This window comes from Protomyctophum parallelum (genome assembly GCF_964188405.1).
Source record: "Protomyctophum parallelum genome assembly, chromosome: 6".
Lineage (NCBI taxonomy): Eukaryota > Metazoa > Chordata > Actinopteri > Myctophiformes > Myctophidae > Protomyctophum > Protomyctophum parallelum.
The window spans coordinates 23,875,654-23,890,159 of record NC_139701.1 but is presented as its reverse complement, the minus strand read 5'-3'; the positions used below and the strand labels follow the sequence as shown (position 1 = coordinate 23,890,159).

Here is a 14,506-nt window from a genome sequence, read left to right as displayed (position 1 = left end):
GGTGTCCCTATTTTGGTGGTCTCGGGATGCCAGACTGTTGCCTCATGCAATTTTCAAACGCTTCCGTCATACAGTCTGGAGCAACGGAAGATCTATCATGGGAAAAATATAAAGCGGAAATGGAGACTCCTCCCCACTTCCGTTTCGTCTTTACAGTCACGCAAATTTATCCAAATATAAATAGAAATCACCTAGGCTAAGCATATACAGTAGCTTGTTGCTTAGCAGAAAAGGAAATAAAACGTGAACGGAGATGGCACCTTCATTACTCAGATTTAGTGTAGTTCCAGACTCTATATAGCATTCGGAGATTGTGGAATAGTTGTCTGGCTACACGAGACTACTATTTTGGGCATGTCTTTTAGGGAAAAACATTTCAAAATTCTCCCTATTTTGTCAAAATGTTATCAAAATTCTAAATGACCCGTTTTTCCACAAACTCTTGTCCCTGTATTGTGGCCTTAAAGATGGTGACATTTTGGCTGTTGGTCTATTCATCTTTCTTTCTTTTTTTGGGAGGGGGGAAAGTATCTTCAGAATAATTGCATGACACTTTTACATCGCCTTTGAAGGTGAAAATACAGTGATAATAATCCAGTCTGTGTGCTACACTCATTACTCGTGAAGGAGTGAACTATGGGTGCTTATGATATAAAATAAAAAAGCCTCCATATGTGCACTCAACTTACTTGATACTACTATGTATTTTTTCTATTCATTTTGCGAAACGTTCCTATTTTTGTTTTAAACAGAGAAATGCCTGTGACATAAATGGTTCTTCGTCTCAACTCTTCATACTGTACATGTATATGCTCTAGATTTCATATGAATATATTGATCAAATACCAGTGTTAACCATTATTTAAGGCATTTACGAAAGATATTTGAACTGAATGTCTTTCTTATTTCATTTATTGATTTGGTTTAATCAGCAACATCTTTGGATTTTTTAATCAGTGATACCTATGCTTATTGCTTACATTAGAGCAGTGTACCTCAAATTATCTTTTAACATAGCACATTTGAATTGGCATTCACACTTTTATTTCTGATGGTGTTTGATGAAACAAATGCTAACCTTAAACCTAGATAACCTTTCTTCCCTTAGTAGAAGGAACAGGGTGGCCACTCTAGTTAATATTGCCCCCTGCTGGAGATAAAATGCTGACATTTTTTAAGCTCAGGACAAAGTTTCACCTTGGATGAAGACAACTGTTTGATCAGAACATTGCAGTCTACTCTAGATATGGTGCATTAAATTGTCATCTCAGACTTATTGACATGATTCAAGATGAATGTAATACAAATGTAGGTACATAACAGTGTCCTTGGGCCAACCGCTGTAAAACAATCTGGAGTTCTGGACCCTTGATCAAGACAGTGAAACTCTTGTGGATATCTGGAAATCTCCATATGAACATAAGTAAGTAAGCCTTGCTTACTGTTTGCTTACTTGCTTACTGTTTCTGTAGCATGAGGCAGATTGATGTACAAGTACACCCCCTGGACATGATGTACAAGTACACCGTCACCTCCTGGACATGGCACTAGTATGTTGCAGAGATTGACCTCAAACCAACCCTTGATGCTGAGTGCCAAGCAGGGAGGCATTGGTTCCCATTTTGCAGAGTCATTGGTATCAACCAGCCGGGAATTGAAACCCGAACCTCCCAGTCTCAGACTCAGACTAAGCGGCCACTGAGCCTGCTCCATATGAACATGGCTATATCATATGTACCACTACCATCTGCCTTTTTTTCCTCTAAAACAAATATCTTACTCCATCAAGCTCATCTGCAAGGCAAACACCTATAAAGCCAATGTAGGAGCTCAAACGCGCTGCATTGCGATGTGGTATGAGCTTGTAATTTGCTATCTTCACAGACTATTTGCCCAAAATAGGGACGCTAGGTTTCATTGTGGTTGATCTTTCTCAGTGTGTAGTTCAAACTATTTTGGAATAATCTTTTTAAGTGCATAGTGGACAGCTCCTGGGTCTAAATTATTGTAAGCACGAGTGTTGAGTAGGACATCGCTGAAAAGGAACAAGCAGTCAAGCCGTCCTGGGCAAACCCATGAAAAGGCTTGAAAGGCAGAATCCAAATGTTTGCTTTCATAGCTTTTTCTTTGCAGGATCCAGTACACTGGTCATGGTCTGGCTAGCGGATGCAGCTGGGGTAAAAAAAAATAGTAATGGCGCCAGCAAATTAATCTCTTCATTGTGCATAAACAGCAAAGCGCTATCATACTGCTGAATATTCATTTCCCAGAATGCAGTGTGAGCACATTAAAACAGCTGACCTCATCTGCTGGATTGATTGATATCTGTCAAAACTGTAAAAGTCACCAGAAGGAGCAGAGATTCACCTGACAAAGTCGCTTTAAGCCCAATTTATTGGAAAGAATTGGCTAGCATGCATTATGCCGGTATTAGAGAAAAATATCAGTGGTCTGAATGACGCTAAAGCACCATCTGACCAGTCAGTGACATGAAAACTAATTCATCATCATTGTGAACCACATTTACAGTATGAGCACAATTAACACTATGTTTTAAGATTCTAAATGTTACATTTAGACAAGTTTACTATAAAGAACTAATATATTGAACATGACTTTGGATTTATGACCTACAAATGTATTATAGCGTATAATTTGTGTTATAATTGAAAGCTGGTTAGGGATGCATTAATTAGTCAAGGGTCCTTTCCTCCTACGCCATCACTCCATTATGAACATTACCCATACAAAGCGCTCAGTGTAATTGATATTGTGAACAAAGATCATAAAATCTACCACCTAAATCGGATTAAAAAATAGTTAATTGGTCGACCTATTACATTCCAGGGGTCCATTATGGAGAGTTACATTCAGTGGAACCTCCCTTCTTCATTCCTTTTCTCTGGAAGGTAATTGAATTTCTAATAGAAAATTTAGTTTTTGAAATGACCTTTTTCAATCAAGGCTCTTTAATTGAAAGTAACTATATCTTTTTCTATCACTGGGTGTTATTTAATTAAATGTAAATCAAAAATATATAGGACAGTTTCATCCTCAAATTGTGTGCACATTTTGACAAAGGCTCATGTCTGGGTAGACGCTTGACACTGTGCAATTTCAACCGTTCACAAATTGACATATCACCTAAAAGTGTTTCCAAAATAAGTTTTTCGAATGAAATATTTTTTCCTATAACAATAGTTATGTTCATGTAATCGTTTTGAAAATTAGATCACTGAAAAAAGTACAGAAGACAATGTAGACTGAAAACTTCAATGCCGTTTTGCCATGTATGGTGTTACTGTGAATAGCCTGCTGTCCTCAGCTAGCTCTGGGTAAAAGGAAAATCAAATGTATGGCAGCAGATTGTGGCACAAACGGCTTCATCCCTGTTAACGAGGAGCGAACACAACATGCAGACCACACAGAAGTACCATTCAATTTCACCCCAGAGTTTGTTGCTTTCTATGTAATGAGCAGCTATCTGTTAATATTGTTTAATGTGATGAATCTTCTTTGATCCATATTTTAGGTACAGAAAGCATACGAGAAACAGTAAGTGGTGGTGATTTTCATAATAGCCCACTGTGTCAAAAATATAACAACATATGTTTGGGCTGACTGTTAAAAACTGAGGTGACGGGGCTGATTCTAAAGAAAATAATAAGAACACCCAGTGAGTATTCCATCAACCACAACAGTATCTGTAGTGTGTGCCCAAAATGTATTTCTCTCACCGTAAGACATAAAGGAACATTCCTTGACGATTCCTTTAATGCAGCAGCTGCCGCTGTGTATCCCCCCCCCATACCCCCCCCCCCCACCCCCGCCCTTCTCGATCCCCATCTTTTCAAATCAAGTTCAACATCTGGAGGAGGATAAGTCTCTGAAACTCCCCCTTTGTTCTGTGTCAGAAAAATATTTGAGTTGGGCTAAGCTGTAACTTAGGGCAGCTGCCTCCGTCCAAGTAATATTTTGTCAAAAAATGAGATTTTTATTCTAATATTCGCCTATAATGACATAACCAATCGGGTTACCAGGATCAAAGTTGCTAATTGGGTGACTGTGTGCGTTTCAATATTGGTTTGAATTGAAGTAGACTTCTACAGCTGCTTTACCCATCCAGTTTCAATGACCTGGAGCATTATGCACATCAAGATCTAACCAGAAAAGTATGGCTGTATGCTGAAAACAGTGTGCTGGACCAAGCCCTGAGGAAGACTAGACACACGCATGCATGCATGCATGCATGCAAGCAATTGCACACGCACTCACGCACGCACGCACACAAGATTTTCAATTGAAAATGTTTTGCCATTGGCTGTCTCGTCTGGCTTTATGAAAGATGCATGAAGAGGTCATGGTCAGATCATTAAAATATTCTTGTCACTGGTCCCCTGACAAATTTTATAAAAAGTGGGAAAGTGAAGATTTTACAACATTCTGACATGCATTTATAACATGTCATCTAATCCAGCGGTGCTGCTTTCACACACTAATACAATCAGCCTAATGAAAGAGATCCAAGATACACAATGGATTATGTCAACTCAGTGTTGAAGCTCAACTACACAGGGTACAAAAAGTGACAGTATCTGACCAACAGGGACCAATAGCTAGGGTGTGTGTGGGTGGGGGGGGGGCATACCCGAGCAGCAGTTGTTTGTTTCAAATGCGCCCTTGTGTGTATCACCCCCAGAACATAGGACGCGTTCTACATGCAATGTGACAAGACTTCCTCTATTCTTATCTTCTGCCTCTCTGGCTGCTGGGGGTGAGTGGGGGCTTCTGGCAGTGGCCTGACAGTGGAGCGTCTGACACAACACCCCCCCCCCCCCACCCACCCACCCCCCACACACACACACACACACACACACACACACACACACACACACACACACACACACACACACACACACACACACACACACACACACACACACACACACACACACACACACACACACACACACACACACACACACACACACACACACACACACACACACACACACACACACACACACGATGATGCCTGCAAGACAACATGCAAGATGCCATCTGCCGGGGCCCCACCCCCTCCCGTCTCATTCTCTGCTGCCCCGAATGCCGCCATAACCACTGACAACGCAACAAGCTAATTAGGAGATTTACTGTGCTAATTACACATGCACAGAAGAAGTGTTACTAGAAATTCGTATTTGGGGGTCTTCTCTGCGCGTGATTTACCCTCGATTAAAGGTAAATGTAGCATGTAAAACTGTGTGATTGTCTTTACACCCCTGTACAGACGATGATTTAGAATGACACCCGACAGACAGCTGGAATGGCTGAGGGCCACCTGACTTCTGAGGGGTTGGAAGGAAAGAGGAGCTCTCCCAGGCCCTGAAGCCAACGTGAGAAATGAGTTCTGTGGTGACGAGGCGATGCTAGACAGTAGATAACACCCACGATCCATAACATTCTGATGTACTTTCTCCATCAATTAAGTGACAAGCAACACCATGACTGCAAAGGAAACAACAAGCCTAAAGGACTCACATCCAACCACAACAGCTCGCTTTGATTAGAAACAAAATATTTTGTTGATCCCAAAAACTGGAAGATTAAAATGAGTCACCAAAATATGCTGAAGAGGTTATTGGCTACATTATGATACCCGTTTTTTGCAAGAGGCTTGCAGTATGCTCTGTAAATGTAAGCATTTTTGCAAGCAGGTTATTGGGAGAAGAACAAATAGAGATTGTGTTCACAATAGCCTGCCAAATCAGTTGTATTGCAAGGATAACTGATTAGAAATTATGGATTCCAAAGAAAACCTACTTAAAACCCTGTAACCCCTGTAACCCATGTTCTTTTTTCACCTAAACGTCATCATTTATGTTCATTGCAATGCCATTGGTCATGATATTTGCGTATAAATACCCCCCACAGAGGCTGAAATTCACACAAATTAAAAATCTCTGGATTTTTTGACCTATGACCTTTGACCTTCAATCCTGATAAAAGTAATAATGTCTAGAACGAATGTTTTATTCATTATTGTGAAAGATATCCCCCAAATGTAAATTATTAATTTATTATTATTATAATAATTATTATAAATCTGCATAAAATTTGCAAAAAATTATAATACATTTTTTACATAATTTCCTCTGATAAGTCCTAGTAGTAAAACGTAGTAGTAAGGTTGAAATCTCTTTTTTGCAAGTAGAAATTAATCCTGGTTTTACAGGGTTAAAGCCTTTACTTCCACACAGGGGTGTCATCATGAGTGATAAACTGTAATTCTCTCCACAGAGTTTGAAAATGTTATGCCCAGTGCTACATTCTATCAGCACTGACTAACTGTGTTCACACACACTGCTTCCAAACTTCAAACCCGCCATGTCTGACATTCACAAGGCCAACCTCAAACCACAAACCAACCCATTCCGTCCCGGTTTAGACACCATAAAAAACAAAATAGCATCTATCCTCAATGTGGGAAAACACAGATGGAATCACAGAACTAGAACATAAAAATGGATTTCATTGGCCCAGGCCGTAGCGTAACGGTCTGGGCACCGGACTGGTGATCCAGTCGCGGTGTGCCGCGGGTTCGACTACCGGACCCGACACGGCCTTTACCGCATGTCATCCCCCCATCTCTCTCCCGTTTCCTGTCAGCCTACTATCTGTCCCTTAAAAATAAAAATCAATAAAATAATAAAAATAATAATAAAAATAAAAATTGATTTCATAACATGGAAGTGTGCGTAATTTGGAGATTTGAACATATTACTTGAGAATTGTTTGTCCATCGACTTTGTCTCTCTCCTAGTGAGTCTGCACCAGTATGAGCTAAATAGAAAATAGAGAGGGATTATTCTTGGAATCATATACTGTACATCTGTAATGCTACTAGTGTACAATAGTGTACACTAGTGTACAATAGTTAGGAAACTTCAAGAACCAGCAGCATGCTCTCATGCAGCCATGCTCTGACTGAGCCACAGTTGCCTCGTTACCGGTGCAGGCAGGGGTACAACAGGAGAAATTGTCTGTAAACCCACGGGGTCTCTACATATTAATGAACTGCTCCTCACAGGGGAATTATGGGACCGTCTCTTATCCTTTCCTCTCCTTTTTTATGCTCGTTTGTTTAATTAAAAGAGTGTGTTTTAGGGAAATGAGCCGTTGTCTCCTGCCTTCAGGGCAGCTCTCACCATGAGTAGGGTGCTGACATTTAGCTGGGAACAGTAAGCTGCATTGCTAACAATGATAAAACCAGAGCCCTTGTTAAACATCACAATAGAATAGAGTGTTATTCTTGCCATTAAGATTCTACTGTGAATGGCTGGTTGATATTGATAGCATAGCATACTGATGTATAAAGGGATTAAAAAGGATAGGCCTACCGCTTGTGTTAACAGGCCCACACGTAAAAAGATAAATTGTGTTAATTCCTCACAGCTTATGAAAAAAGGATAGTACTGTCTACTAGTACTGGATAATACTGCTAAGATATAACTAAATATTAAAGGCATGAGGGCACCATGGTGGCTCACCTGGTAAAGGTACCACATAAATGAGGCCATGTTCCTTCCCACCTTTCCTTTCTCTCATCAATAAACGCTCCCTTGCTCATCCACCAACCAAGGTGTATTTAGAAGCAATTTTTTTCTTTGCTTGTTTAAAAAGTATGACATTCAATGGCAATGAAAACATGTATGTTCTTGTCTCCAAAACTGCAAATTTAAGTTTTTTGTAATAGATTTCAGGAACGATTTTGTATTTTTCTAAAAATGAAAATGCATGGACAAAAAGACTAAAGTCCAAGTACATGATACAAGCCACAGAATGTAAAGGAAAAGCCATGGGTAGTGTTCAGATCCTTCATCATTAATAGCACTGAGATATCAGAGAGACTTATCTCCTCTCTAACAATAACATGGATAAACAGGACATCCTTTGGCAAGAATCATTCCAGAGCACCCAATCTCCCAATACTTTATCCTTCTTGAATCACATTTACTCAAAGGCGCAGAATAAATGAGACCGAGCTTCAATTCAAAAGAGAAGCAGGCACAAGGATTTTTCAGCATGAACCAATGACAGGTTTGTGGAGAATAAGACCACACTCAAATCCCTGTTTTAATTGCTTTTCTTAGTGTTAACAAAGGAGTAATTTACAATGAACTAGACCACATACAATACCATTCTCTGCTGGCTTGCCCTAGTTATTCGGTGAAAGAAACTTTTAATAAGTGCTGTGTAGATTAATTTTCTGATATGTTAAGCATTGTTCTGCATACTAATTGACACAGTTTTTATTGTGCATAGCACGTCTTTTCACGGAGGCATAATTAAGGGGCTTGGTGAGGCTTTTATGACACATATTAGAGCAGAAATTACCATTTCTGTTTGAGGGTTCAAATGACCAATGTTGTTTCTGACTTATTTATGTATCCCCACTTAATGGTACCCCCACTCAAATATTGAGCATTCTAAAGGCATATAAAGAGATGGATGGTTACATTGCAAATATTACAATTCACTTACTTTGTGCCTATTTGTTAATATATTGACAATGACAAGCAGAGCAAATAGGAGGCCATCATATTTTCTTTACTTTGCTCTGCACATGTTGATGTTATTTATTTCTCTAATTTCTCCGTTTTCTACAGTAAGAGGATGTTTTCCTGCTCACCCTGACTCTGTCATGACATAGAGCTGCAACAACACAAATACCTTTTATTTATTATACAAATTCTAGGATTGTCTTTAAATAATCACCTGCAAGTGTAATATAATATCAACTTCTCAGTTCTCATCTACCCCTCAGAAAATACTTTCTTCAAATATCATAGATGGAAACATTGCACCCCCTTGTGTTTGAACATCATGTAAAAATGAGTGCTTACCAAATTTAGCTTCAGTGATTCCAAGCTGACCAAGGACCAGATGGGGGTATGGGCATGCCTCGGGTCTGGGCATGCCTCGGGCTCCTCAGTGGGACGCATTAGGAAAGGGAGAACTCTGATTCTCTGCTGGAACCGTTACCTCCGTGACCCGATTCCGGATGGATGGATGGATTCAAAGATCGGGAAGCTCCTAAAAAAGCAATGAAAAGTTATTCCACATCCTACAAATTAATCTAAACTCTGTCAAATAATATTGAATTGTCTCTAATTTGAGATTCTGAATATTTCACTATAGGCCTACCGGTCGAGTACTGTAATGTAAATGAATAGGTATAATGAGTAAATTATGTCAGCTGTCTCCCTCTCCCGACAGACATATTTGAAAACATGGCTACACTACAATGATGATGGAGGTGCATCTAGTGTCCAATCAATAACTTAGTAGACATTGCCAACCAGCAGGTGAGCTACACAACACCAGGGTTGAAATGTTTAAATGGAAGAGTAGGGAGACCGCCTCCAACTGCTGATGTACTAGTTATATAATTTGTTTCTATATGAATACAAATTATGTCCCCCAATATAGTCTTAGAAGCATTAATGTAGGATTACCTGGCATACAGTAAGATTGACGCCATGCTGGACAACAATACAATGAATTGCTCATCTGTTGCAAAAATGCGACAGAAATATGATTATGTGTGTTGCTAAACTTTCTAATACTATTCCTAGGCTGGACCAGAAGATGTAGTCACCTGATAAGAATGTCCCTGCTTCAAGATTGCTGCATTAGTTCTTCATGTCTGCAAAAGGTGAGCATTCGCTTCAATCAACAAAGATTCACTGAAACCAAAGTAATGCTTTATATTGTAATGAACTATTGCATAGAACAATTTGACAAAAGTCAGATAAGGCTGTACTCCTATCACATAAAGTAACAGTTGAATCACATCACTTTCATATTGTAATCATACAAGTAAATGTGTTATTGGTTACTTTTCCGGCAGAAATTTAAGGTGCGGAAGATGGCCTTTAAAGCTTTGAAGAACACCCCTCTTTGCGTCCCACGACATTTATACAAGTGTCACAACTATTAAAACAAGACAATGTGGCTTCCCTGAGGATCAATGATGTCATATTGATGATGAAGGTATGGCAGGATTGTGGATCTGACATTATGAATTCACACAAAAATACACTCTCAGCCTACAGACTTGTAAGGGACCCCTGGTGGTCCCCAGACCTGACATTGAGAACCAAACCTTTGTCAAATGTATGAATATTTAAGCTAGTGTGTGTGTGTGTGTGTGTGTGTGTGTGTGTGTGTGTGTGTGTGTGTGTGTGTGTGTGTGTGTGTGTGTGTGTGTGTGTGTGTGTGTGTCAATGTGAACGGCGTAACTGACTCCTGTACAGAATTAAACAAGAGTACAACATTACAATCCCCACCCACCCCTTTTCCCCCTCACTGTATATGTTTCTTTTCCCTTTTTACCTCCTATGATGATTTCCTGTTTTGACTATATAGTAGTGTCTCTAAATGTCTAAATGTCTCTAAATGTTTTGATGAATTGAAAATGGTGGGCACTATTGTAAACAAGTGTAATTCTTTATGGTGACGTCCACTCACAGTTAACAGTTTTTGTATTGAGTTGAACTTGAAATGTACTGTAATTCTGCAAACTTCTGCAAATTCTGCAAACTGTTAAATAAATAAATCAATCAATCAAAACACAACGTGAAATACCTAGAATTTAGGGGAAATAGCCTTTATATGACATAGGGTGCAACTTTTCATAAGGCACACACACAGAAGTGTACACACACCCTTCAGGTTATGCAATACCACCAAGGAGCTGTTGAACCTTGGTGACATACAGCCGAGTCTGAAGTCAATCGATTAATTTATATCTAATTTGGTAGGGGGGGGAAACTTGTGCCATTTGTGCCATCCCGTATGGGTCTAAATTAAAATCACTTTTGACTCTGCATTGTTTAGGATCTTCAGTGTGTGATTCAGAGTGGGCCGATTTGAAATATTCCGGGTCTTCTTAGGCCTAATGGCTCCTCTGGCTCTCGACGTTTGTATCTCGGGTGTCATTTCAGAAAAGCCAATCAGAAGCAGGTGGCGGGTCTTTTCGTAACCCAGGGTGCATTCGGATATACTGTAGGCACTGAGCACACTGGTGTGCCCACTGCCCTCTGGTCACTTGTTTATTCAAACAGACCCTAGATTCTTGCAAGTCCCGGGAAAGACACGCTGTGATTGGGCAGTAGTCACTTTGTGGCAGCGTGCCATATATGGCAGCCGTGATACAGGTCACTCCAATGAACTGCAGCGGCGAATGAGACACCTAGGTGTCTATAATTCTACTGACAGCGGGGAAAAAAAGTTCCTTTCTCCACCCTCAGAGACTTCCTGCTCATCAGAGGTGACGTCGAGTTCACTGTGACGGGGTTGCCGGGTTACGATTGCCAAGGGGCTGTTCCCGGTCTCCAGGGACTTCCTGTTTGCGATGTCGGGTCTCTATGTGGCGGAGTGTGATGTCACGTATGAAGAATCTCCAGATTGTCCAGGTGACGATGAGGACGATTCCCAGCAGCCAGCACTGAACGACGAAGAATGGTATGGGAAGCATGATGGTGATTGGGTCGTACTTCACCACGATGAGGAACTCTGTGACGACGATGGCCACCACTAGCCATGCCTGCTGACCCAGCTTTTTACAGAACCCTGGCTCGTCCATGAAGTCGTAGACCTCCCTCATGGCCACGCCTCCCACGTTAACTAAGAACACCAGTCTCAGAAGAATCAGGTAGTGCTCTGGAGGCATCCACAAGACGAACTTCAGGTAGAACGTGTTCAACTCTGCCAACAGGAACATAAAGATAATTCCTAGAACAGCCAACCAACGTGGCAGGTTTGATGCTGGCTTCCATTCAAACTTCACCCAGCTGTATGGGGTGAACTGGAATGCAATGCGCTTAATCATACCCGTGTATGTAGGAATGTTCCAGAGTCCCTGCCACTGGTATGTTTTCAAAGACAACCAGCTGAGAGTCTTCATACCATAGTATATACCCAAACCGTTACAAACCAGTACGTCCATTATCCAGTGGTCCCACCAGCACTCAGAGAAGTTTGGTAGCTGATGTTCCAGACTGTACTCCAGAAACTCAAACATGACAGAGATAATCATACACATCCACCAATCACGAATCATCAAGGTCTTGATGTACCAACCCAGAAAGTGGGCGGGGACAAAGCCATCCATCTTGTCCCAGACGTTGTGGAAGGGGTCAGAGGGGCTTGCAGGGTCATAGATGAGACAGTTGCCTCCATAATCTTTCTCCGGCAGTGGAACTCCCAGTTTCGGATCAATGAACTTCATAAACCCTCTGCCATCGTGTGCCGTTTGAAAAAGGATGAAGATGAGAAATAGTTCATAAACAACTGACACACACAACCAGAATCTCCAATAGGCTGGGTGAGGTCTGGTGAAGGGTCCATCTTTGGCCTGGGTCACGCCAAAACACAGAAACATCAGAATACTGGCAACAATACCTCTCTTGATATTATAAGTTGTGTCGTGTGGTGTATCATCCAGCAGAGTCGCATACACAAGAACACATGTCAGAATAAACAACACTGTTACTGTATGAGCACGCCAGAAAAACGTGTTTGTTCCATCGTCTTCTACTTCAGATTCTGTATTCCTCCTTGTCAGATTCTCCATGGCAGTCAGCCGTTTCATCTGCTTGGCTTTTCTCCGTAAACTGTGATCCACAGACCTTTGCCCGGCGGCCACCGATATTTCCACAGACAAGTTAATCTTGTTTTGGTTTTCTGATAGGAACAGATATGAGTCTTTCATCGCTGTCTTTATTGCATTTCATTTAATGCTTTATTCACTCAAATAGCCTTTGAGATTAAGAGGTCAATATTAGACTGAGCGTGAGAAATGATGTCACTTACTTGAGGAGGGGTTTAGTCAGTCATTTATGTATACATGACATACGTATCTATAACGACAAATGTATAAAGTAAAGTTTTATAAAACATTATAAAACATATAAATCTAGAATTGCACTCTAGCTCACAACTTGCGCAACCTATCTCTGACTCTTGTCAACTTACTGTCCCTCCCTCCCTATATATAACTTTGAAACTCAAATTTGTCACGTCATCCACATATGTCACGAAATGTGCTCACTGCGCAGCTGATTGGCTGAGCACAGTATGTCATGTATGATGATGTATGATGATAAGAGCACCCATCACTTCACACAAGTGTGATTTTTAAGGGGTGCTAGCCCCTTCTATAAACAGCTTTTGTCCCCACACGTCTCAAGATTTGCCATTGACAATGAAAGAGGAATTCTGTTCAAATGTCTGCTAAATCTTGTCCCCCCCCCCCCCGCCCGTCTCAATATTTGCCATTGGCTACGTTTACATGAAGGGTGATCATTCCGAATAAATACTTCTGAATAAAATACATCCAATGTAATGTTTTTTCCCGCGAGTATACATGGGAAATGGTCATTCCGAATGAGTGTTTATATGGAGAAGTGATAGAAGACATGATACATACGCCATCTGTTGGACACATAAAATATAGGCAGTTCATTCATTGTGACTGTCTCAACAATACAATTATTACAGACGAAAGACGATACTTTGAAATCCCATCATTTCATTCCGCAGTAGCTTTGAGGCTAATATACGGGCAAATATGTTTACCGTCATTTTTTCCCACCCGCTGCGGCTCCGCTTCTCCGCTGGGAAGGTGATCATCTCGTTTTTATTTGTACTTTATTATCTACAGCACGGCCAGGGCACGTCGCAACACTGATTATTATTGTATCAGGTCGCTCGTTATTTTTGAGAGAGAGAGAGAGAGAGAGAGAGAGAGACCGTTGAACACACACACACACACACACACACACACACACACACACATACACACAGATCAGGGTTATCGTCATCTGCTGCTGCTCCACGTTTTTTTGTGGATTTCGGATATGAAAAAAGGAACGAAATAACGCGCTCTATGTGCAAACTCCTCGGCGCGCCTTGGATATGAGCGCCTTGGAGCATGCTCAGAAAGACCAGAATGAACTTACATCCGAATTAGTGTATACATGAGTCCAATTTTCTTTCAATCGCATTGAACATCGGAGTAATCCGGCCAGTGACATCGGAATGGTTTTTAGATCGCATCGAGCGTTTTCATTCGGATGTAAGTTTTTGTAGGTGTTTACATAACGTTTAATAGGATTGAAATTCTATTCGGAATGAAATGGGGATTTAACTGCTCATGTAAACGTAGCCAATGAATGGAGAAATGACATCAGAATTCCGCTAAATATGACATAAATTAACATTAAACGCCATTGACATTGTAGGGAAAATGTACGTCATATCGTTAGCCTCATAGGATAAATGCCTAAGTCATTTTTTGGCGAAATTGAGATTTCTGCATACAGGTGATCTCCTGGGGCTGCTGCATCGTTCTGGATCATCGCCTATGTCCTCAGCCAATCACAAAGCTCACAATCTTCAAAAATGATGATCTGCCTAAGTCACTTGTGTGATTTGAGCA

The 14,506-nt window shown here is 40.8% G+C and overlaps 1 protein-coding gene across 1 annotated transcript; it reads right to left on the bottom strand.

Annotated features, from left to right (window-relative positions):
* Positions 1–11,347: 11,347 nt before the first annotated feature.
* LOC310859912 (phosphatidylserine synthase 2-like) lies at positions 11,348–12,213 on the bottom strand (the record flags this gene model as incomplete). Its single annotated transcript, XM_083766678.1, has 1 exon — positions 11,348–12,213. Exon 1 carries the CDS (start codon positions 12,176–12,178, stop codon positions 11,348–11,350), a length of 831 nt encoding a protein of 276 aa, XP_083622804.1. The 5' UTR covers positions 12,179–12,213.
* Positions 12,214–14,506: the final 2,293 nt, after the last annotated feature.